A 24264-nucleotide genomic window follows, 5' to 3' on the forward strand; every position below is an offset into this window, starting at 1 on the left:
ACTAATTATATATCTAAAAGTTGTTGCATCCACCACAGGAGAATATGTCTCCTCATAATCAATACCAGGTCTTTGTGAGAATCCTTGTGCAACTAATCTTGCTTTATATCTTTCAATATCACCGTTTTCATTTTTCTTTCGCACAAAGACCCATTTATGTCCCACTGGCTTTACATCTTCAGGTGTACGGACTACAGGTCCAAATACTTCTCTTTTTGCAAGAGATTTCAATTCAGATTCAATTGCTTCCTTCCACTTTGGCCAATCATCTCTATGTCTACATTCTTCAATATATTTTGGTTCATGATCCTCATCATCATCCACAACATTTAATGCTACATTGCATGCAAAAACATTATCGACGTCGATTTGATTTCGGTTCCATGTAATTCCAGACATGATATAATTTATTAAAATTTCTTCATTATCAGGTACCTGAATTTCATCTTCTATCATGTCTAAAGTCTCTTCTGGAGATCCTTTAAAATTGATCGTATCCTCTATTGGACCATCATTAACCATTGCTCCTTTCCTTTTTCGAGAATTCTTGTCTTTGGAACCTATTGGTCTTCCACGCTTCTGGCTTGCCTTAGACTCATTAGCAACTTCATTTTGTCCTTCTGGGACCTCAATCTTAATTGGAGCATTCACAGCGGGTATATGTGACTTAGTCACTCTCTTTGGGTCAGTAAAAGCGTCTGGCAACTGATTTGCTAAACTTTGTAAATGAATTATCTTTTGAACTTCTAGTTCACATTGCTTAGTACGAGGATCAAAATGAGATAATGATAATTCATTCCAACTAATTTCTTTATCCGGCTGTTTGTTTTCTCCCCCTAAACCTGGGAAAACTGACTCATTAAAATGACAATCAGCAAAACGAGCCTTAAATAAATCCCCTGTAGTTGGCTCAAGATATTTGATTATTGATGGGGAATCAAATCCAACATATATTCCCAACCTCCTTTGAGGACCCATCTTGGAGCGATGTGGTGGAGCTATAGGGACATAAACTGCACATCCAAAAATTTTAAGATGGAATATATTTGGTTCCTAACCAAAAACCAATTGTGATGGGGAGAATTTATGATAATTTGTTGGCCTGATGCGAATTAATGCTGCTGCATGTAATATAGCATGTCCCCAAGCAGTAATTGGGAGTTTAGACTTCATTAGCAATGGTCTAGCAATCAACTGAATGCGTTTAATTAATGATTCAGCAAGACCGTTTTGTGTATGAACATGTGCTACAGGATGTTCAACATTTATCCCAATGGACATGCAATAATCATTGAAAGATTGTGAAGTAAATTCACCAGCATTATCAAGACGAATAGACTTAATAGGAGTATCTGGAAAATGTGCTCTTAATTTAATCAATTGAGCAAGTAATCTCGCAAACGCCAGGTTGCGAGATGATAACAAACATACATGTGACCATCTAGTCGATGCATCGATTAAAACCATAAAGTATCTAAATGGTCCACATGGGGGATGTATTGGCCCACAAATATCCCCTTGTATACGTTCCAGAAAATTGATTGATTCAAAATTTATCTTAGCTGGTGATGGTCGAATTATCAACTTTCCTTGTGAGCAAGCAACACATGAAAAATTATTAGAGAGAATCTGCTGGCTCTTTAATGAATACCCACAAGAATTTTCAATGATTTTTCGCATCATGATTGAACCGGGATGGCCTAACCGGTCATGCCAAACTATGAAGCTATCAGTAAACTTCTGGTTTACTATAGCATGTGTTTCAATAGTATTAATTCTCGTGTAGTACAAACCAGTGGAGAATGTAGGTAATTTCTCCAAGACAGTCTTTGTGCCATTAGTTATGCTCGTGATTTGAAGGAATTCATCATTTCCTTCACTAATAGTCTCAATATGATAACCATTACTTCGAATATCTTTAAAACTCAATAAATTTCTTTGAGACTTGGGAGAATATAATGCATCAATGATGACAAATTTAGTTCCCATAGGCAACAATATATTTGCTCTTCCGGAGCCTTCTATAATATTAGTACTACCCGATATAGTACTCACACTAGTTTTTCTCATCATCAATTGAGAGAAATATTTCTTATTCTTAAGTATAGTATGAGTAGTTGCACTGTCTGCAAGACACAATTCTTCATCATTTATTTCCCATTGACCTTGAGAGGTATTCATATTCTTCAAGGAAATAAAAATATGTGTCACAAAACTAAACATGTCCAAAATAACCATTATAAAATAAAACACCCAAAATAATACAATATCTTAGAAAACACACAGAATATAAAGTCATTATACAATCACAAAGTTCATAACTTAAACATATAATGTCATAATTAAAATACTACAATTCTATACCAAATCCAACACAACATATTAAAAACTTAATTATTCCCTTCAGGGGAAGTAAAGAAATCTGCAACTTCTAGGTGAGTTGTATCACCAGACTCAAAATCACCTTCGCCATCTTCAAATACAAGATTGGTCTCAACATTCTTTCCTTTCTTCTTCAATGATGATTGATAAAGGTCAACAAGGTGTTTTGGAGTGCGACATACGCGTGACCAATGGCCTTTTCCTCCACAACGATAACAAACACTAGTCACATTGTCACTTTTTCCTTTCTCACCTTTACCATCTTTGCGGTCCCACTTCTGGTGGGAATGTGAGCTCTTGTAATAACCTCCACGACCTCTACCATAGCCACCAAAACCACGTCCACGCCCACGGCCTCGCCATTGGCCACGACCACGACCACTGCTGCTGGCATGGTCTTTATTCTTTGATATTTTCCCGCTATGGGATGTCACATTCGCTTCAGGGAATGGAGTTGAGCCAGTAGGGCGTGCTTCATGATTTTCATTAACAGCTCATTATTTTGTTCAGCCACAAGAAGACAAGATATCAATTCAGAATATTTTTTAAAACCTTTTTCTCGATACTGTGTCTGCAGGACAACATTGTTTGCATGAAAAGTGGAGTATGTTTTTTATAACATATCTGCATCAGTAATTTTCTCTCCACACAATTTCAATTGAGAAGTAATTTTAAACATGGATGAATTATATTCACTCACGGATTTAAAATCCTGTAATCTTAAATGCAACCAATCATAACGAGCTTTTGGTAATATTACAGTTTTCTGGTGGTCATACCTTTCCTTTAGATTGCTCCAAATGATTTGTGGGTCTTTAACTGTCAGATACTCAGTTTTAAGCCCTTCATGGAGGTGATGGCGAAGAAATATCATAGCTTTAGCTTTATCTTGACATGTTGCTTTATTTCCTTCTTTTATTGTGTCACCAAGCCCTTTAGCATCTAGGTGTATTTCAGCATCTAACACCCATGACAAATAATTCTTTCCAGTAATATCAAGCGCCACAATTTCAAGTTTTGCTAGGTTCGACATGATTCACTATACAGGATAATAATATTGATTAATTAAGACTTACATAATAAACATATTCACATCAAATCGTAATTTACATAAACATCACATACTAACATCATCAAATAGACATACTCATACACATCAAAATAGGTTTAACACATTAAATTATCATTTGTCGTGAAAATCATCAAAACAATCAATAGTATTGTAAAATATATAAGAAAAATTCATGTTTACCGCAATAAAGAAGAAGTTACCAAAATTGATATGGACAACAAAGATACTGCACTTCGATCAAAGCAGTATTGCCACATGATATTGTCACATTAAACCGTAACTAACATAAATATTCAGATACTAACATCATCAATTAGACATAATTCCAAGTATTCTAATTCAATATTCATATTAATACGGTAAAACAAATAAACATAAACTTACGAAATCAACATACCGATTACTAACGGTTATTAAAACAACTTAATATGGTAAACTATCAATTCAAATCATGAGTGCAGGAGGAATGAAACGCAAAACACAAAAGCGAAATACTAGTTTACAATCATGTGGGCAGGAGGAATGAAACGCAAAATACAAAAAGCGAAATACAGTACTAGTTTACAATCATGTTGCATACTTGCATCATCACAATATAATTCAATTATAACCATGAGTATTAATTATAACATTAATGTGAACAACATGTAACTGTCAAATTGCGTCAATAAAAATCTAACAAGTTATACAGTTATAAAATAAATACCATGATCCAATAATTAAAATACATACCAGAATTTGTTGATCGATTTGCTTGTTTCGTTGTTCCTTTCCCGTCACCAAACAAGATTAATGATTAGGGTTGATAATTTCAATAATCTTCGGTCAATTAGAGATGGCCGGTGCTGATAACGTATTATGAAAGTAGAGAGAAAGATAGAGAGGGGAAGAGAGAAACTGTATGTCAGTTATCCTCTTATTTCATTAGGCATACATAATATATACATATACATAGTATTATATAGGGGTGAGGGTATAATGGGCATCCACCCTAATATATATTTTATAACAATAAAGTTAATTTTTTATTTTTTGGTTTAGGTTCAATTTTCCTATTGATTCATCGTTAACTATATATTTGTATATTTAATTCACTTGGGAAAAATTGGACGATTTGATTATCTGCTTTATTTTTTTCATAACTACAAAGTACTCCCTCCGTCTCTTTTTGTTTTTTACGTTCGGTATTTTTCACGCGTTTTAACGAATAATTAATTTGCATCGAGATTCCTCAAATTTTTTTATTTAAACAAGATAAATTACGTTTATTTATAATGTTTTCACTTTTATCAAAATTCTGATATTGGGAAATGAGAAAAATTTAATGTCTCAATGGAAAAGTGTGAGAGATTAAATGACCTAATAAATTTAATTGGTTAAAATAATAATTGGACACAAATTTTGATAGAATACTAAGTTACTTATGTGATAATATAAAAGGAAATGTAAAGAACATTTTGAAATACCCAAAAAGGAAAACGTAAAAAACAAAAAGAGAAGGAGGGAGTATTTGATAAGTTTTTAAGAACAAATTGAAGTAATTTTTTTTGATAAGTAAGAAAATCTATTAGAATCGAACAAGCACAAACACATACAAACAACACAAAGAACTTGAGGAAGAGAAAACCTTCTAGGAAGGACTCCTCCAACCTCAAGCCTCAAAAGAACAAAAAGCCAACAATCCTAACTAAAATCAACTAAAAGGGAACAAAAGCTAAACATTCAAATTACAAAGAAGCAAATCAATTCTTGTCATAATGAGCAACCTTCTTACACATTATACTTCTTATCTTGACTCTCACGATCCCCTTAACCCTTTTAGCTACCGTGTTCACACTAGCCACCGCAGACTCCCATAAGGCTTCATTCCTCGCACACCAAATCTTGTACACCGTGGCAGCAACTACGTGCAGTAGCTACATGCTTCCGAAATTGAGATTTTGTGTTTTCTTCACTACAACAAATAAGGCCAAAGAGGGCGATATATTTCGCCCTCTTTGATGTAAATCTCGCCCTTTTAGGCTACCAGGGCGATTTAAAAATCGCCTTCTCGTCGCCCTATTAGGCTCGTTGTATTACCTTAGTAGGGCAAGCAATATTTTTCACCCTCTTTGATTTCAATCAAAGAGGGCAATATTTTGCGCCCTCCTTGTTGATATCAGACAGGGCAACTTTTTTTCGCCCTATTTGATTATTTTAAGGAAGCCGCTTCTTTTTTCTCCTTTCTTGATTCTCGTTCGCCCTCTTTGATTGAATCAAGGAAGACACTTTTTTTCCGCCCTTCTTGTTCTATTTTTCTTTTGGAAAAATTACTTTTAATAATCCAACCTTTTGACGATTTTCCGTTAATAATCCAACCTTTCGATTAATATCTAATAATCCAACCTTTACACCCCATTAACTTTTATTGCTCCAACCTGACGGGAGACCGGCTAAAAAGGTCACGTTTTTATTTTATTTTTATTTTTCTTTTTTTTAAAAAAATCCATGAAAAGGAAGTAAATGTTGATATTTTAATTTATGTCTACAGTAAATCGGTAATGAGTTTCAACTTTCAAAACCCGTACTTGGTGAGGCACGAAACAAAGGAGGAGTAGAAAATTAAATGGCATGGGCTTGCGCGAGATGAGATGGGTTGGACCAAAAGGGGTGGGGTTTAATTGGGTGGTTGGAGGCACGCTGGTAGGGTGGTGCAAAGGTGGTGGAGTCAAGGTGGTGTACTGGTGTTGCGATGGACCATAGGAGAGAGAAAATAGGTAATGTGCGTGAGTTTGTGTTACGGTTATTGGCTACTGAGTGTTTTAATTAGCTTTGTGCTAGCTTCACTGAATTTAGTTTATGGATGAAGCAGCCAATGATGTAGGGCAAATGGCGAGGAATTGCGGGGTGCGTGAGTAATAGTGAGAGGAGAAAGTGAACGGTGAGTTACGGGGTGGAGGAAAGGAGAAAGGAGATGAGCGTGGCGGTAGTGGAGGGAGGTGGTGGAACTGTGGAAGAGCAGAGGAAGGCGGTGGTTTTATATGGTGGTGGTGTAGAGAGAGAGAGTGAGTGGGGAGGAGGGCTAACTCTGACTCTCACTATAACAAAAATTACAGCATGAGTGAAGGAGGAAGGAAGAAGAAAGAAAGAAAAGTCAGAAAAAATGAAGGAAAAAAAATAATTAATTTTTTAATAAATTATAGCGAATGTATGCATGACATGTGTCCATGTTACCTACTTTAGTGGGTTGATGACCGGTTAGGAGCAATAAAAGTTAATGGGGTGCAAAGGTTGGATTATTAGATATTAATCGAAAGGTTGGATTATTAACGGATAATCGTCAAAAGGTTTGATTATTAAAAGTAATTTTTTCTTTTCTTTTTTATTTATACTAGTTGTTGGACCGTGCGCTAGCGCGCACGATCCCCCAAGGTATACAAATTTAGTTTACAGAAATGTTACGTAAAAGACTAACATTTACAAATTTATGTTATTTGCTAGAAAAACAAAGCTAAAGTTCAATTTACATGTAATTAATAATATGAAAATCGTACATACTTTTATGATATTTGTGTCATTGATAATGTAGCATTCCACAATCAACATTGATAGGACAAACGATAATATGATGGAGAAAAGCCAGGTTAGAAATAGTGATGCGAGATCGGTGGAATGGGTTATTGGGTTCCTAACAAAAGGAAGAAAGAAAAGGCAAAATAGAAGAACAAAAAAAAATGAGACACATGATAGCTATATGATCAAGCGTATAATTGTCCACACACTATTAATAAGAATAAGACAAAAATAAAATTAAGACACAAAATAGGGGCATTATGGTAAGTGCACTATTGGATGAATAGTAATATAAGTTCAAGGCTTTATAAGTGTTAGGATATTTTTTTTAATATTAACAATTACATCAAGTAAATTAACCTATACGGGATTCGAACCCACATCCTTGTGCATTTGCACAATGCTCTCCCATTTGAGCTAATAGCTAGGTTAGTGCTACTTATCTATTGAGTAGGAATAATTAGTCAATACAATCATCCCATTGAAGCAATATTTATAGTACATAAAACGGATTATACATGGATACACCTTCTTGGCATCCTAGCAGCAAATTAGAACTGGTATAAGTACGTAAACAACAGTCATTCACATACAGTCATACAACAATAACTACGGAGTATTATTTTCGGATACTTTCGTTTTAAGACATCGAGCACTAAGTGACTGTGAAAGATGAAATAGTCATGCCAATGAAATAATATAGAGATAGTTTAGGACTAGAAACAAGCTTAAAAAACAACCTCCTATTGAATCATAGTGAGCATAATGCGGACCACCAACTTCTCCAAATACTTTGAATGTCATTTTATCCTTAGGGATCACCTTGAATGTTCTGTTACATCGTATTGAAATATCATGAATTATGTTTTAGGGATAAGAGCATTATACTACGAGAGATTCAAATATGTGATACGAGTAAGAGCTACTATATATTATACCGTATGTTCCGGGTGTGGAATGAGAACAGCTGACTGTGGGATACTGGATTCCTGTCGAGATTGCCGGTTGATATCTGCACAACAGAATGGATTAACTAGCCTCGGGGGTGGTTCGAGGATCCCCCCTCCGATGCTTAAGTAAGATTACTGAGAGATTAAGAGATCGATGATTAAGAGATGATTAGAGAGTAAGAAAGAAGTGTGTTTAAGTGTTTGTGTACCTCATAGCAATAAATGAGGTGCTCCTTATATAGACCAATCCAAGGGTACGATCTGGTAGGTCCCTTGTGGTTAGATAGCGACCTGTTGATAGTGACCCTTGGTTGGTTGTCTTCATGATAATGCCGGTAGGTTGTCTTGCAAATAATGCCGGTAGAGGATATTTACCTAAGATGACCAGATTACCTGCAGGTTAAGTTTACATACGGGGAGTTCTGCCGGTACCGGGTGGTGCCGGTAGGACACCCCGTACAACTAGCCCCCTCAGAGTTTAATGGGAAAAAATAAGTATTATTTTGATACCTGGTGGTACAACTAGCCCCCTCAGAGTGAAGCGCGGGTGCTGACTGTGTTGCGAGTATTTCTGAGAAAAGACCGCGAACAGTTTGTCGACTGCCTTCGCTCTGAATGAAGAATTTTGTTGCTAGGTCCTTTGGAAAAAAGATTTTGACGACTGGCCCCCTTGAAAAAAGATTTTGACGACTAGCCCCCTTGAAAAAGGTTTGGACGACTAACCCCCTTGTAAAAGGTTTGGACGACTAGCCCCCTTGTAAAAGGTTTGGACGACTAGCCCCCTTGTAAAAGGTTTGGACGACTAGCCCCCTTGAAAAAAGATTTTGACGACTAGCCCCCTTGAAAAAGGTTTGGACGACTAGCCCCCTTGTAAAAGGTTTGGACGACTAGCCCCCTTGTAAAAGGTTTGGACGACTAGCCCCCTTGTAAAAGGTTTGGACGACTAGCCCCCTTGGGAATACTTCAGATGACTAGCCGCTTTTCGAATTTTTTTCCTACAAGTGGCGGGAGATTGCTAGCCACGTTCCTCCACGTGGCCTTCATCCTGTGCCTCATTTTTTGTGCTTATTTTGGGCCGTTGATTTCGATCGTAACTGTCTCTTCAACTGCTCGACTTAAGGGGCATGACCTTTCACATCCCCCCTCTTTGACCTATAAGACCCCAAAACTTCTTCGAGAATTTACTTTTTCAACCATTTTTACTTCGTTTGAATTTTCGATTTCTCTTTCTTCCCTTGCGGTTTTGCGTTGAACTCCGTTGCTGTTTTACCAAGTCTTTGCTGCTGTGGTGATTTGTACTTGCTAAGGTTACTAGCCTCTTTTCCTTTCGTTGCTGAATTCTGGGTTTTCCTTCCCCTCTCTTATCCTTGTGGTTGATTTTTCTTTGTTTCTGTGTTTTTTGTAGGTTTTTTCTGTGTTTCTCTTTGACGTGGTTCATTGTATTTCAAACTTCAGAAAACTCGTAGGTATCCCCCCCTCTTTTCTGCTCCTCTTTGATTACTTAGCTTTTGCTTTTCTTTGTTGTGTTTCACTTTTTACTACCCGCCGCCTCGAAAATGACCAAAACTTTGGGCGGGGACAATCCTTCTTCTCAACCTTCTGGGTTTTCTGGTTGGAGTGTTCCTCGAGAGAGTAATTGTAGTTGGGCGCGGGAGGAGCCGTACTTTCAATCTAATTTAAGACGGACCGCCATTCGTGAGGTGTATGACGAGGGTTTGAGTCAGGCTGAGAAAGAGCGTTGCTTTGCCCTACATCAGCTGCGGTCTCGAATGATAAGGGAAATGCGATCTAATGAACGCCCTACTCCGGCTGCCGAGGCCGCTTTAGATGTCTCCCCTATTTCAGTGCGATATCACATTCGCTCTTATCGGGAATTTTTGGATTCCGCCGGTAGTGGCCATGGGCAGTATGGAACTAATACTGGCAACCTCGGTGTTTCTTTTGGTCAGGCTGATAGGATGGCACCAGAACAACCGGCTAGCACTAGCGGTCGCCGCCCTGGTAAAGAGCCTGCTACTGACGACGTTGGTATTGAAGGAAATAATGCCCTTGGTCCAAGTATGCATTCTATGTTAAGTCTAATAAATGCGGTTCAGTATTAATTAACAAGTTAATAATTCAGTGAGATCAAGTGAGCTGAATGCCTAGCTAGAGGCCGCTTCAGTTCAAGTGGAATTAATGATATTAATCCACAGCTTACTCTTGACTGAACCCGTAGGGTCACACAAATAGTACGTAAACGGATCAAGTATTTAATGGCATTAAATACTCCATCTATGAATATTCGGAACCGACGGATCTTGGTTTCAGTGGGAGCTAAGATCGTCACAGGCAAGAAATGAATACTCCGGAAACGATGATATTGCCGGAAACGGAAATATGGATCGTATCGGAAATATGAATATTATCCAAGTCGTAGATGTTGCCGGAAACGGAAACATGGTACGTATCGGAAAATATTGTTGGAAATGGAAATATTACCAGAATCGGAAATATTGCCGGAAACGGAAATATTGTCAGAATCGGAAATATTACCGGAATCGGAAAATAATTCCGGAAACGGAAATATTAAATATTTGTTCGAAACGGAAATTAATTCCGGAATCGGAAATATTGAATATTGTTCGTATCGGAAATAGATTCCGGAAATGGAATTTTAATCGGAAGCGTATCGTACGAATTAGCATCGGACGAGGCCTGCCGGACGAAGGCCCAGCACGAAGCCAGGCCATCGCCCAGCAAGCACGCACGCCACAGCCCAGCGCGCCAAGGCCACGGATGCGTGGGCCTTGCTGCGTGGGCTGCAGCTCGCACGCATGGGCAGTCCTTGTGGCTGCCGTGTGTGTGTGAGTTTGTGCTCATGCGTGATTCCTGAATCTGCAAGAGTCAGTGTATGATTAAATGTCTATTCCTAATTGGATAAATTAATTAAATAGAATTCATGTAGGATTCTAATTCCAATTAATTCGCATCCTACTAGGATTACGATTCCTTTTCCATAACTCTATAAATAAAGGCCTAGGGGTCATAATTTATACACAAGTTTCAAAGTATTCAAAAGTGAGTTTTTTAAGAGAAAATTAAAACACATCTTGCTCATAAAAGTGCCGAATTTTCTAGTACCTTAAGGGCGATTCTAGTTGGTCAATCTTAAGGCGGATCCGGACGTGCTGTGGACTATCTACGGAGGGACGACATTTGGAGTCCTAAAAGACTTGTTCTTGTTCGGTTCGGGCGCAGCTAGGGAGGGCACGCAACAAAGAGTATGCATCTAATTATGCTATATGATTATGTGTAAATAATATGTTTCCTGGGTTAATGGTTGTTTCCGCATGATTTATGTAAATGTCATATGTATCATAACCTAACAGGTATGGCTATTGGGGAATATTCTGATGGTGATTCCATTTTTGAGGATTCCGCCGGTAAGGGTGTTGACGAACACAGTAGTGGTGGTGGCGATGAAGCCGGCGTGTCTGGTAGAGACGGTATGGAAATCAACGATGAGGGTGTGGAAGCCAACGATGAGGGTATTGGCTCAGATGATGATGACCCTGCCGATATTATAGTGGCCGAAGTTCTTGCGGATGAGGCTAAGGAGCAGCCTTATTTTACCGACGACTCCACGGATGTTCACAGGAAAGAAGAGCTTCCCCCTTTAGAGACTCTTCCTCGCACGACAAAGATTTTGACGACATGGCGCGATTTGATTATTAAGAAGAATCATGTAGTACATGGGGGGGTTTTTCTTGGCTTACCGGCTGAATATAAGTTGGTAGTGCCGGCTGAAGGTGCTACAATTTTTGATTGCCCTCCCGGCCATATTGCTGTTTATGCGAAGCATTTTGATTTTGGGCTTCGCTTTCCTTTGCATCCTTTCGTTGAGAAGATATTTCGCGCCTGGAATGTTTGTTTGGCCCAGGTTACACCTACTACTATCAGAACCGTTATTTCTTTCGTCTGGCTGTGTCTGTTTAAGCAATGGCCGCTGACATTAAATTTATTCAAGCGATTGATGTGGCTAAAGAAGGACGGTGAGACAGGGTGGATGTCGGCCTATAGTGCAACAAAAAGGAAGACTGTGCATCCTCCGCTGTCGAGTTGTAAAGACTGGCAGGATCGTTTTTATTTTGTTCAAGTTCCCGACAATTTTCTTCTTCGGCGGACTTTTACCAAACCTAGGCCTCGAATGGAGCAGTATAACCAGCGTGGTTTGGGCCGCCGGGAAAGAAAAGCATTTGATTATTTAGAGTGCGACATTCTTGATGTCGGCCTCAGCAAAAAGCAGGCTGTAAATAGAAATTGGCTTCCTAATGCCTATTATATTTTGGGTAGCCAGCCGTTGTCTGCTGTCGGCTTATGCAATACTCATTGCTTTGGTAAACACACCATTAGTTGATTTGCCCGCCTGAAAATACTCATCATTTTTTTTTTTTGTACAAGTGTCTTTCCGGTATTAATTCCTTTGTCGTCTTTTTCAGGTACGAAAACCTTGGATAGGGACCTTCTTGGTTTTGACGAGAATTGGAGACCTGTGTGCACGCAGCCTCCTCAACCTAAAGCTAAATACGACACAATATCAACGTATTCGACCCGAGCTTCCTCTCGTCGCTCTACTACCACTGTTGCAAAGAATCGTGTGAGTGCCGCCTGCAAATCCAAATCCTCCTCTGTCGTTGTTTCTCAAGCTCCGCCTTCATCCACAATGCAATCCAATCCAACAGGCAGAGGTGGAACCCGCCGAAAAAGGTCGTCTCTTAATTCCAGTCGGTCTAATCCCACTAAGAGGGCAAGGGCCACTGGTGAGGATGATGCTTACGTCGATCACGAGGCAAATGAGCCGGTCTTGGAGTCTGCCGCCAAGAAAACTACTGATACCGCCCTTCAGGCGCAGCCGTCTCCACCAGCTTCTCTTGAGATTTTGGACGAGGGTCCTGTCGGCGGTTTTATTGAGGACTTCCACCGGCAAGCTACTTCTGCTGCTGTTATCGGTGGTAATTCTAGTATGCCTCCCGTCAGTCGCAGCGAGAACAAGTCTGGGGATTCTAGGCTGAATTATCACCTACCCCTTCGCACCGGTGGTTGGATCGAGGATACTCCTTTCAAGATTCCACCGCAAATGAAGCCATGGTTCGAGACTCCTGGCGGCGAACCTACCGACCAGTTTTATCCCACCATTGACCTGTTGTGTGGGGAGTCGGTGGCTACTGATTCAGCTAAGGACGGTGGTGACTTAGGCTACCGTGCCTTTAAAGATTTGATAACGCCTGCTGACAGGCCACAAGGTCAGATTGATGCCCTTGCTGCTCAACACTTTAATGACCTCTACAAGGTATGTTATCTTGTGTATACATTTATTATACGCATATATTTTTTATTTGCAATATGTTTTTTCGGTTGAGGGCTATTTTGATTCCCTTCCTTGTTTTATATTCAGGCCGTTCAGTCCAGCATGGATTTGCACTATGTTTACCGCTGGAACCAGCTACAGCTGACTCAGAATAACATTGATATGGCCGATTTGAGGAAGCGGGCTGAGGATGCTGAGTCCTTGCTGGAAGACAACAAGAAGAAGTTGGATGCTGCGGCTTCTGATTTTGAGGCGGCTAATAAACGGCTCAGTGATATTGAGCCTAGGCTGCAGGCTGAGGCTGAGAGAGCAGACGGTTTGGATCAACGGCTGGCAAGTATTAATGCAAGCTTGCCGGGAGTAAGGAAATCTGCCGCCAAGAAAGCCGTTGATAAACTTCTTCAGTCTGGCTGGTTTAACGACATTCTGACTTTGCGCCATAACGGCGGTTGGTGTGCTGCACATCGAGTCGTTTGCCATGTGAAGAAGCTGGACGAGGATGGCTGGCAAGAGTTTGAAGATGGCTATGAGGAGAAAGAGCTGTATAAGGTTGCAACCGGCTTTGAGCCTCAGGAGCTACCCGAGGCGGTGATTTGCAATGCTAATCAGAGGACCCTGCCTCCTTTGGATGTTCCGGAAGCAGCCTATTGGTCTGATGATGAGCATGCCGTTTGACGGTTTCGGCAGTCATCACCTCCCTCCTCTTGCGGATCTTCTTCTTTTCCCAACCGGCCTCATACTTGTTAGGATTTTTATTTTTATTTTGGCGGCTGGCTTTTGATTTTTTGGCAAATGCTGTTAGGGCACTTTAATGTTGATGTAATTTTAATTTATAACATCGTATTATTGTGGCGGTGTTGGTTTTATTCGGCATCCCTTTGTGCCTTGTTATCAGCTAATCACTTCGCAAGTTTTTTTGGTGATGGCTGTCGGTTTTTAGTGTTTTTTCTGCTGTAATCATGCATTTATAACAAGTAGTTTTTGATTGTATGTTTACTTCGTTTTGCGTATGATACTTCCATTTTATTAGCATGAACTCTTATTTGTTGACGGCCTTTCTATATTGTTAACTTGTTGAAATGATACACTTCGAAATGATTGTTATATTTCGAAATGGATTGCATCTTAACAGCGTTTATTTTCTGTAACACTTTTAATTACAACAATTTATTATGGATTGCTACGCTTCACAGTAAAAGTGTCCATACGGCATTTATTTTCTTTACGGCTACTAATCACACCCACATAATTCGCTGAATGCTACGCTTCACAATGGAGTGCCCCTTAACGGCATTTATTTTCTCCAAAGCTACTAATCGCATCAACCTATTATGGACTGCTACGCTTCACAGTGAAGTGCCCAAACGGCATTTATTTTCTTTACTGTTACTGATCACATCCATACACTTCGTTGAATGCTACGCTTCACAATGGAGTGCCCCTTAACGGCATTTATTTTCTCCAAAGCTACTAATCACAACAACTTTATTATGGACTGCTACGCTTCGCAGTAAAGTGCCCAAACGACATTTATTTTCTTTACTGTTACTGATCACATCCATACACTTCGTTGAATGCTACGCTTCACAATGGAGTGCCCCTTAACGGCTTTTATTTTCTCCAAAGCTACTAATCACAACAACTTTATTATGGACTGCTACGCTTCGCAGTAAAGTGCCCAAACGGCATTTATTTTCTTTACTGTTACTGATCACATCCATACATTACCTTTGCGTGTTGATTTGTGCCGCGTTTGTTTTTTGCTTTTTTCTTCCTTCATTTATGGACTGGCCGTATTTGAGGACCGCCCTAATTATACATAACAGCAAAATGCAGACTGCTATTGCAATCAGTCTGCTCATACATAATCATTATAGTTTTTCAAACATAGTACTTTCTCAGAGTACTGGCGTTCCAGGAGTTTTTGAGCGCGGTACCATCCATTTGCATTAACCGGTATGATCCAGGAACTATTTCCTCCCATATCTGGTATGGTCCTTCCCAATTGGCTGTCAGCTTTCCTTGAGCATTTCCTTTTCATGTTGCCGCCGTTCTCCGCAGTACCAGGTCTCCTACTCCTAGAGGCCGATGCCTCACTTTCTTGTTGTATGCTCTGCTCATTCTGCTTTTGTATGCTGCCGAACTTACTTCTGCTTTCATGCGGATTTCTGGCATGAAATCCAACTGATGTCGCAGCAGCTGATCGTTTCTCTCCTCATCGTAATGCTGGATTCGCATGGTTGGCAGAGCCATTTCTGCCGGTATGACAGCCTCAGACCCGAAGCTCAATTTAAATGGAATCTCGCCGGTAGCCTCCTTGATAGCAGTTCTGTTGCACCACAGAATTTCTGGCATAAGATCTGCCCATTTGCCTTTACAGTCTTCTAGCTTCTTTTTCAGTGCAGCCAGGATTTGCTTATTCGCCGCCTCTGCTTGCCCATTGCTCTGTGGGTGACATACTGACGAGTGAGCTAACTTTACTCTGTATAATCCCAGGAAGCATTGTATGGGTGCACAATCAAACTGTGATCCATGATCAAAAACTATTGCCTGCGGCAGCCCGAATCTTGTTATTATATTTTTCCATATGAATTTTTTCACCTGGTTTGCCGTTATTTTTGCTACCGGCTCTGCTTCTATCCACTTGGTGAAGTAGTCCACTGCTACTATTAAGAACTTGCGCCCTCCAGCCGCCATTGGGAATGGTCCAACAATATCCATTCCCTATTGTGCGAATGGGATTGGGTTCAGAATGGGCATCAAATCATTGGCCGGCAAGTTTATCACAGCTGAAAACTTTTGACATTTCTCGCACTTTTTTACATAAGCTCGACAATCTTCTAACATTGTTGGCCAGTAATAGCCTTGCCTTTGACAGATGATGGCAAGGGGTTTTCCACCGGCATGGTTCCCACATGTTCCTTCGTGCATCTCTTCGATCAGCCTTGCTGACTCGAATGCTGTCAGGCACCTTAAGAATGGCAGGCTAAATGACTTTTTGTACAACCGTCCCCACAGGATGATGTACCAAACCGAGTCCCTTCTTGTCTTTTTGGCCTCTGCCAAATCTGCTGGTAGGGCTCCAGTCTGTATGTATGTTTGGATATTATCGTACCATTCTGAGGTAGTTGTGATGGCCATGACCCGTATTACCTCCGACTCCGTACTTCGCTTATTCATGACTTCCATCATGACTGTTCTTTTCAAGTCGGCGACATTTGAAATTGCTAACTTTGATAGGGCGTATGCCAGTGTGTTTTCTGCTCGGGGTACCAGATTAATGCTGAATTTCTCTAGCTGAGCCGACACCGACCTCAACTTCTCCAGGTATTTGACCATTGAAGGTTCTTTGGCCTCATATTCTCCGCTGAATTGACTTGCTACCAGCTGGGAGTCTGTTGTCAGTATTACTCTTTTGGCATCTGCTGCGAGGCACATTTGGATGCCGGCAATTGCTGCCTCGTATTCTGCCTCGTTATTTGACGCGTTGAACGTAAACTTTATAGCATACTCAAAAATGTCTCCTGTTGGCGATTTCATGATTATTCCAGCCCCACTGCCTGTCTGTGCAGCTGAACCATCCACTGACACATCCCATACTTCAGCTTGTACTTCATCTTCTTGGTATGACGCTTCAACTATGAAGTCCGCCAATGCCTGGGCTTTGATTGCAGTTCTTGGCCGGAATTCCAAGTCAAACTCGGACAACTCTATTGCCCATTTTAGCAACCGGCCTGATGTATCTAGCTTGCTGATGGCTTTTTCGAGAGGAAAGTTTGTTAGCACTTCGATTGTATGCGCATCAAAGTATGGTCTTAACTTTCTAGCCGCGATGAGGACTGCATATGCCATTTTTTCCACCAGCGTGTACCTTGTTTCTGGGCCGTTTAGCACATGGCTCACAAAATATACCGGCTGCTGCCCTTTGTTTTCTGTTTCGGCTACCAGTACTGCTGCAACTGTCTTTGGCGACGCCGATATGTACAGTTGTAATTTGCCGCCCTCTTTTGCCCTTGCTATTGTTGGCAGGTTCTTTAAGTGACTTTTTAGAGCTTCGAAGGCCTCTTGCTCTGCCGGCCCCCATTTGAACTTCTTGTTTTGCCTCAGGGTTGTGAAGAAGGGCATTTGCTTATCTGCCGACTTGCTCACAAATCTGTTTAAGGCGGCCATTTTTCCTGTCAACCGTTGTATGTCTTTTACGCTTTTGGGTTGCGGCAGACTGATGATTGCTTCTACTTTTTCAGGGTTAGCGTCTATGCCACGCTCGCTGACCAAGAAACCCAGGAATTTTCCCGACCTTACTCCGAAGACGCATTTTTTTGGGTTTAATTTCATCCTGTATTTTCTCAAAGTTTCAAAAGTTTCTCGGAGGTCGCTAACATGATCCTCCTCCTTCCGGCTTTTTACGATAGAGTCATCTACATAGACCTCCACGTTTCTGCCTTTTTGGTCTGCAAACACCTTGTCAACCAGCCTTTGATATGTTGCCCCTGCATTTTTCAACCCGAACGGCATCGCCTTATAACAGAAAACTCCTGCATCCGTGATAAAGGCCGCCTTCTTCCTGTCTGATTTATGCAGGCTGACCTGATGATACCCTGAGAAAGCATCTAGGAAACTAAGCATTGCATGACCGCTAGTGGAGTGTACCAGCCTATCAATCCGTGGTAATGGGTAGAAATCTTTCGGACATGCTCTGTTAAGGTTGGTGAAATCTACGCACATTCTCCATGACCCACTTAACTTTTTTACCATTACTACGTTTGCCAACCATTCAGGGTAGTCACATGGCTCAATAAAACCTGCCGCCAGCAGTTTATCCACCTCTTCTTGTATTGCTGTCATTTTTTCCATGGAGAAATTACGTTTTTTCTGCCGTACAGGCCTGACATTTCTGTCGGCGTTTAACCGGTGGACCATTATCTCTGGATCGATACCAGGCATCTCATCCGCCGAGAATGCTAAGATGTCCGCGTGCTCCCTCAGCAAGCTTATGAGGTTAACCTTCATGTCACTCCCCATTTCTGTACCGATCACGATTGTTCTATCCATGTTTCCAACCTCCAGCTCGATATTTTCTGTCAGACCATCTGGCGTTGGTCTTGGTGCTGATACCGGCCTTTCATCAAAGTGTTCCATGTTCAGGTCTGTTCGACCCCTTTTTGTGCAGCTCTTCCTTTTTGACAGTTGTTCTTGTCTTGCCGGCTTAGTTGTCAAGTGTACCTCTTGCCTTGCCGGCTCAGTAGTCAAGTTCACTTCTGGGACCATTCTTCCCGGTGTTCTCAAAGCAGTCAAGTAACAGGACCTTGCCGCCAACTGACTTCCCCTTATCTTTGCCGGCCTTTCCAGGTTCGACATATATATCATTGTCAAGTGATAGGTGGAGACTACCGCCTGCACGTCATGTATGAATGGGCGACCGATGATCACATTGTAGGCCGCTGGTACTTTAATGATTAGGAAATCCACCATGAGATCTCGCATTTCGGATCCTTCTCCGATTTTCACCGGCAGCCTTATACTACCCTCTGGATACACTGTAGATCCTGAGAAACCGATTACTGGGTAGTTCACCCTTTGAAGTTCGTCCTCTGGTATGTGCAATTGTTTGAAAGCTTCCCAGAAGATGATGTTTGCTGAGCTGCCGCCGTCTACCAGTACTCTGTTCACATCGGCATTTGCTATATCAATTGTAAGAACTAGTGGGTCATCATGCGGGAAAATGATGCCTCTGCAATCCGATTCCGAGAACGTCATCACTGGTATGCTGGGTGGGTTAGGCCACACTCTTGTGTTATGAAAGTTTACCATGTGCCTGTGTTCCTCCAAGCTTCTACTGGCGCCGCTTATTGTCCCTCCGTGGACTGGGCCGCCAGAAATTACATACACGGGTGGTTTTTTCCCGCCATCCCTCTGTTCTGCTCTGGCACTGGTTTCCGGCTGTTTTTGCTCGATTCTAGGCGGCTGATATGGTTGCTCGATTCTAGGGTATTGTTGTTGATTTTGCTGTTGTGGCCGGTATGAATTGGTAGGGTTTCCTCCCACCGAGTTGTTGTTACCATTTCCTTGCCTCGCCCTATACTGTGAGAAATACCCCTTTCTGACCATATCCTCAATGTTGTCTTTGAGGTCTCTGCAGTCCTCTGTTAGGTGGCCGTGCTCATTATGGAAGTCACAAAATTTCTTGACATTCCTTTCCCTACTCTGCATTGGTGGCGGCCTTCTCCAGCCATCCATCTTTTTGTTTATGTTATAAATTGCCGTCCGCGGTGTGTTCAGCGGAGTGTAGTTATCAAAGAGTCCTCTGGACTCCCTTCTGTCTTGCCGGCTTCTCTGCCCTTGTGGATTGGCATTTATGTTATTCTGGTTTCTCTGGCCTGCCCCTTGCTGATTATTGCTCTGATGAAAATTGTTTCCTCCTTTTCCCGTCTGTGGGTTATAGCCTGGATTGTACCCGACATTTCCGCCGGTTGCCACTACCACATTGGAGATCTTCATCATTTCATCCCCCCTGATGTACTCGTTGGCCTTGTGCAGGACGTCACCCAGATTGGTGTATGACTTCCGGCTGAGATATTTCTTGAATTCGCACTCTTGCATTCCCCTCATAAGAGCCAGAACAGCAACCTCCTGCTGCAAATTGGGAATAGTGATTGACTCGTTGTTAAAGCGGGTGAGATAATCCCTTAACGGCTCTCTATCTCTTTGAGCGAACGACATCAACTCTCCCGATGATTTCTTTCTCTTCTGTTTGCTCACAAATCGTGACAAAAACGACGCCTGCAGCTGTCGGAAACTGTATATGGAGTGTGCCTCTATGCCCTTATACCAGCTCGCTGCACCTCCTAGGAGTGTGGATGGGAATACTTTGCACCACATGGCATCAGAATCAGTGTACAGCATCATGTGCTGTTCGAATGTGGTGCAGTGATCCTTCGGATCTGTCGTCCCATCGTATCTCCCTGTCGGGATTTTTATCCTTTCCATCCTTTCTTCTAGGATTTCTCGGCACAGGGGAGAATCCTTTGGCTGGATTGTCTGCCGTCTAGCTATCTGTAGAACCGGCGCTCTTCGTTCGTATTCCGCGATGGGGACTTGCTCTATTTCAGGCCATTCTGTTTCCGCCGGATCCGAGCGCTTTCTTTTTTCTGGGGTGTTTTCTTGATTCAGGGCGGTTAGGAGATCCCTAACAAGTAACTGGGGAACCGCCGACCTGGTCTTTCTTAGACTGCCGACTGACCCTGGCTGCTACGAGGCTGGTAGCTCTGACAAAGCGGCCATCACCGCTGACAGTGTTTTCAATTGCTCTCCCGTGAATACTTCCGACAGGGGAGACAGGCGCTCCTGCAGCGTCTGCTCCAGCGGAGTTTTCGGTTGCTCTCTGGCAGGGCTTTCTATTTCTAACTCATCATCGTCCTCCACTGTAAATTCCCTTTGTGCCGGTATCGAGGTGTTTTTTGTTATTGGGCTGATAACTGATTGTGCTTGTGACGGATGGACGGGGTTTAGAAGTGAGGGTTGAAACTTGGAGGTTGTCGCCGGTTGTGGGGTTGTTGCTTTTTCTTGACTTTTCTTTGATTTTTTACCGTCTTTCTGTGAGAAATCCATGCTGACTGTTCTACCGTTTCAAGGGATAAGGTCCCCTCCTTCTAGCGCCAATTGTTCCGGGTGTGGAATGAGAACAGCTGACTGTGGGATACTGGATTCCTGTCGAGATTGCCGGTTGATATCTGCACAACAGAATGGATTAACTAGCCTCGGGGGTGGTTCGAGGATCCCCCCTCCGATGCTTAAGTAAGATTACTGAGAGATTAAGAGATGATTAAGAGATGATTAGAGAGTAAGAAAGAAGTGTGTTTAAGTGTTTGTGTACCTCATAGCAATAAATGAGGTGCTCCTTATATAGACCAATCCAAGGGTACGATCTGGTAGGTCCCTTGTGGTTAGATAGCGACCTGTTGATAGTGACCCTTGGTTGGTTGTCTTCATGATAATGCCGGTAGGTTGTCTTGCAAATAATGCCGGTAGAGGATATTTACCTAAGATGACCAGATTACCTGCAGGTTAAGTTTACATACGGGGAGTTCTGCCGGTACCAGGTGGTGCCGGTAGGACACCCCGTACACCGTACACAACTTCAGGAGGACAAATTAAGTCTCGATTACCAGCAAGGGCCAAAATAGGGAAATTGCTCATGTGAAGATGATCCTTGTAAAAAAAAATCCAGATCAAATACAGTAGAAATGGAGCACGAGAAAAAAGAGATTGCATGGTGACAAGCAGTGCACCTATATAGGTATCGATGTGATATTTAAAGCCTTTGCAGGATCCACCTACATAACAGTTATGTCAGCTATCTGATAGTTAAACTAGCACGGTGAGCTGAAAGACAAAGTTCATCGTAACAGTCTCCCTACCAAAGACAAGAGTAATTCAAGAGAAGATTTTGAAGATGAATAGTCAAGTGCTGCTGATAGTGTAGTAACTGCTGCAAAAGGAGAGTGTCTTCCTTCAAACCCTAGCAAAAAAAAATGTGTTATTAGAATCCTTAAGAAAATACATGCTATAAAGCTGTAGGGAACACCTGATACATTATTAGAATCTGAAACAAATATGAAAATAACTTTTTTCCGAGTCTAAAAAGACTACATGGTATTGGAAGGTTTGAAACCTCAGTGTATACTGGAAGGGCCGGAATGATTGTTGTTTATTTGTAGGCTGCCAATTGCCAAGAAGGTGTATTCATGTCACTACTACAAAACAAGGTATTTCAAGACGTTGTGGCCTCGACGCCAGGGGGTTGGCATTGGGTGCGAAATTAAGTTCCGTGCATCGTCGTCGCCTAATGTAGTCGACAATTTTGACGACAACGCTTTCTCGACGCCTTCCTTCGTAGAGGGTTTTGGCGACGACTTTAGGCGTCGAGAAAAATCGTGCCTTGCACGTGTTATACTCTACCGAGCGTTATCCTAAAATTAAATAAACAAAAAAAAAAAATTAAATTACAATTAAGCGCTTAAAATTCGGAAGAAAAATAAATTCAGCGCTTACAAACCCTATTATGCTAGAACTCTCAGCTCAAGAGAAACCGTCATTGCAAACCCTATATTATCTAAAACTCAACTACTTCCCATCTGCAAATCCGAAATCGCCATTGATGCTCAGGTTTGTCCGTTTCTCTGCTTCTCTGATGTTCTTCTTATGTTTTTTAAAAATAAATTTCTTGTTCATGATTAATTGTGTGAGTTGTGTGTTTTAATTTCTTGTTGTTGATAAAATTATGATTCGGTGGACTAGTAATTAATGTTCTCTGCCGTTTATGTCTTTCTTAGTTTTTTCTTCATCGATCTGATATTTTCGATTTTATCTTCTTCACAACGAGTCACAGTGGTGGGAACAAGAATGAATTTCGCTAGAAATTGCTGAGATTTTGAAGCGTATAATCATCAATTGTCTGCTTAAATTTTTGGGCTAGAGGTACATGATCTGTTTTTGTGTAAGTTCTCTGGATTGCAGACATAATTGCTCCTTTCTTTTTTCTTCAATTTTGCGTTTTTTTTACTGTTTTTTTACACTTCAATTCTATGTTTTTTTTGTATACAATGGCTTGATTGGATTGCTTAATATGCTGCCTATCACACTTAAATTCATGTCTGTCAAAGTATATCTTGATGCTCCGTAATAAAATTGAATTGTGCGCCTTCACTTTAATTAGTACCGTTGTGGGTGTGTATACACTAGTAGAAAAATGCTTATTTGCATCCCCGCATTTGCCACGCCATTTTGAACTTGTGACGCAAATGACAAATTTTAGCATAAAATTTAGTCATTTGCGTCGCAGCTTTGTTAAACTGCGAGGCAAATGACTCTAGGATGCCACCCAGAGTCATTTGCGTCGCAGATTAACAAAGCTGCGAGGCAAATGACTCAATCAGATTAACAAATGTGCGACGCAGGGCCTGCCATATTCCTCCAACATTATTTCAGATATGATAGAACCCTACATTAATTCGCCGCTCAGCTCCTCACTTTCTCTCTCATCCTCTTCTTAGAAACTCCATTTTCGACGACGACTTCATCTGAAATCTCCTCTAACCAACCTATCTTCATCTCGATCTCGAAATATAAAACAAAAAAACCCCAAAAGAGATAGTGCGGGATTGAAAAAACAAAACCCAGCACCAGAAAACCCCCAAATCAATTGGGCGGTGACGCAAAACCCAGCCAATCAACCCTTGCAGCGCCGGCGTAATCGCTTATACCGTCACCGTCGACCACCGGCCTTCTCTTTCATCTCTGTTTGTCAGCGGCCCCAGCACCCCAGCCAACCACCAGCACGAAGCAGGGTAACCACGAAGCATCCCCCGCAACACTTGCGCGATCCCGCGCGCTTTCCTGGCTTGTGCAGCCTTGCTCGACAACCCAGAACCTCTAGCCCTCCCTCGCATCCTCTTAGAAGATGGGCACAAGGTAATTTCTTCATCTTTTAATTAGATTAATCTGATTGATTTATTTCATGTAATTACTCATGCATTTTCGTAATTTGGTTCCTCTGAACTGCTGATTTTTGTGCAATTGGATTCAAAGGAGAAAAGGGGGTTTTGGATTGATAAAGGGTAGTTAATTTGTTGGTAATATGTAATTTAGGTTTAATTTTTAGAGAATTAAATAAGAATTAAGAGAGAAATTATTGGGTTGAGAAATTCCTCTTAATTCAATTGCTAATTGATGCACCTATGCTAGAACACATTGCGCTAGATGGTTTCCTCGGAGATTATTGCTTGTCAAGTGTCCAAGTAGATTGGTTAAGGCTGATCTTTCCATTTGGGATTTTATCTACTCTCAGATTGGCTTAGTTAGAGAAATACCACCACTTCTTCAAGGGATTTCTAGTGTTGAGTCTCTTCAATTGTCGAATGCTCTTAGTTTCTTCAAAGCACTTAATTGCTTGGATGTTG

The 24264-nt window shown here is 41.4% G+C and overlaps 1 protein-coding gene and 1 long non-coding RNA gene across 2 annotated transcripts; both read right to left on the minus strand.

Moving 5' to 3' along the window:
• Positions 1-2224: 2224 nt before the first annotated feature.
• Positions 2225-4345, minus strand: LOC130465730 (uncharacterized). Its single transcript, XR_008925740.1, has 2 exons — positions 4187-4345; positions 2225-3421 (listed from the first exon to the last, which is right to left on the minus strand). It is a non-coding gene; the product is annotated as an uncharacterized lncRNA (long non-coding RNA).
• An 11685-nt stretch (positions 4346-16030) lies between these two features.
• On the minus strand, positions 16031-20293 carry LOC110791773 (uncharacterized). The gene has a single exon (XM_021996536.2). It carries the CDS (start codon positions 20291-20293, stop codon positions 16031-16033), a length of 4263 nt encoding a protein of 1420 aa, XP_021852228.2.
• Between the last annotated feature and the right edge of the window lie 3971 nt (positions 20294-24264).

The sequence above is a fragment of the Spinacia oleracea genome, chromosome 1, assembly GCF_020520425.1.
Source record: "Spinacia oleracea cultivar Varoflay chromosome 1, BTI_SOV_V1, whole genome shotgun sequence".
NCBI classification, from domain to species: Eukaryota; Viridiplantae; Streptophyta; class Magnoliopsida; order Caryophyllales; family Amaranthaceae; genus Spinacia; species Spinacia oleracea.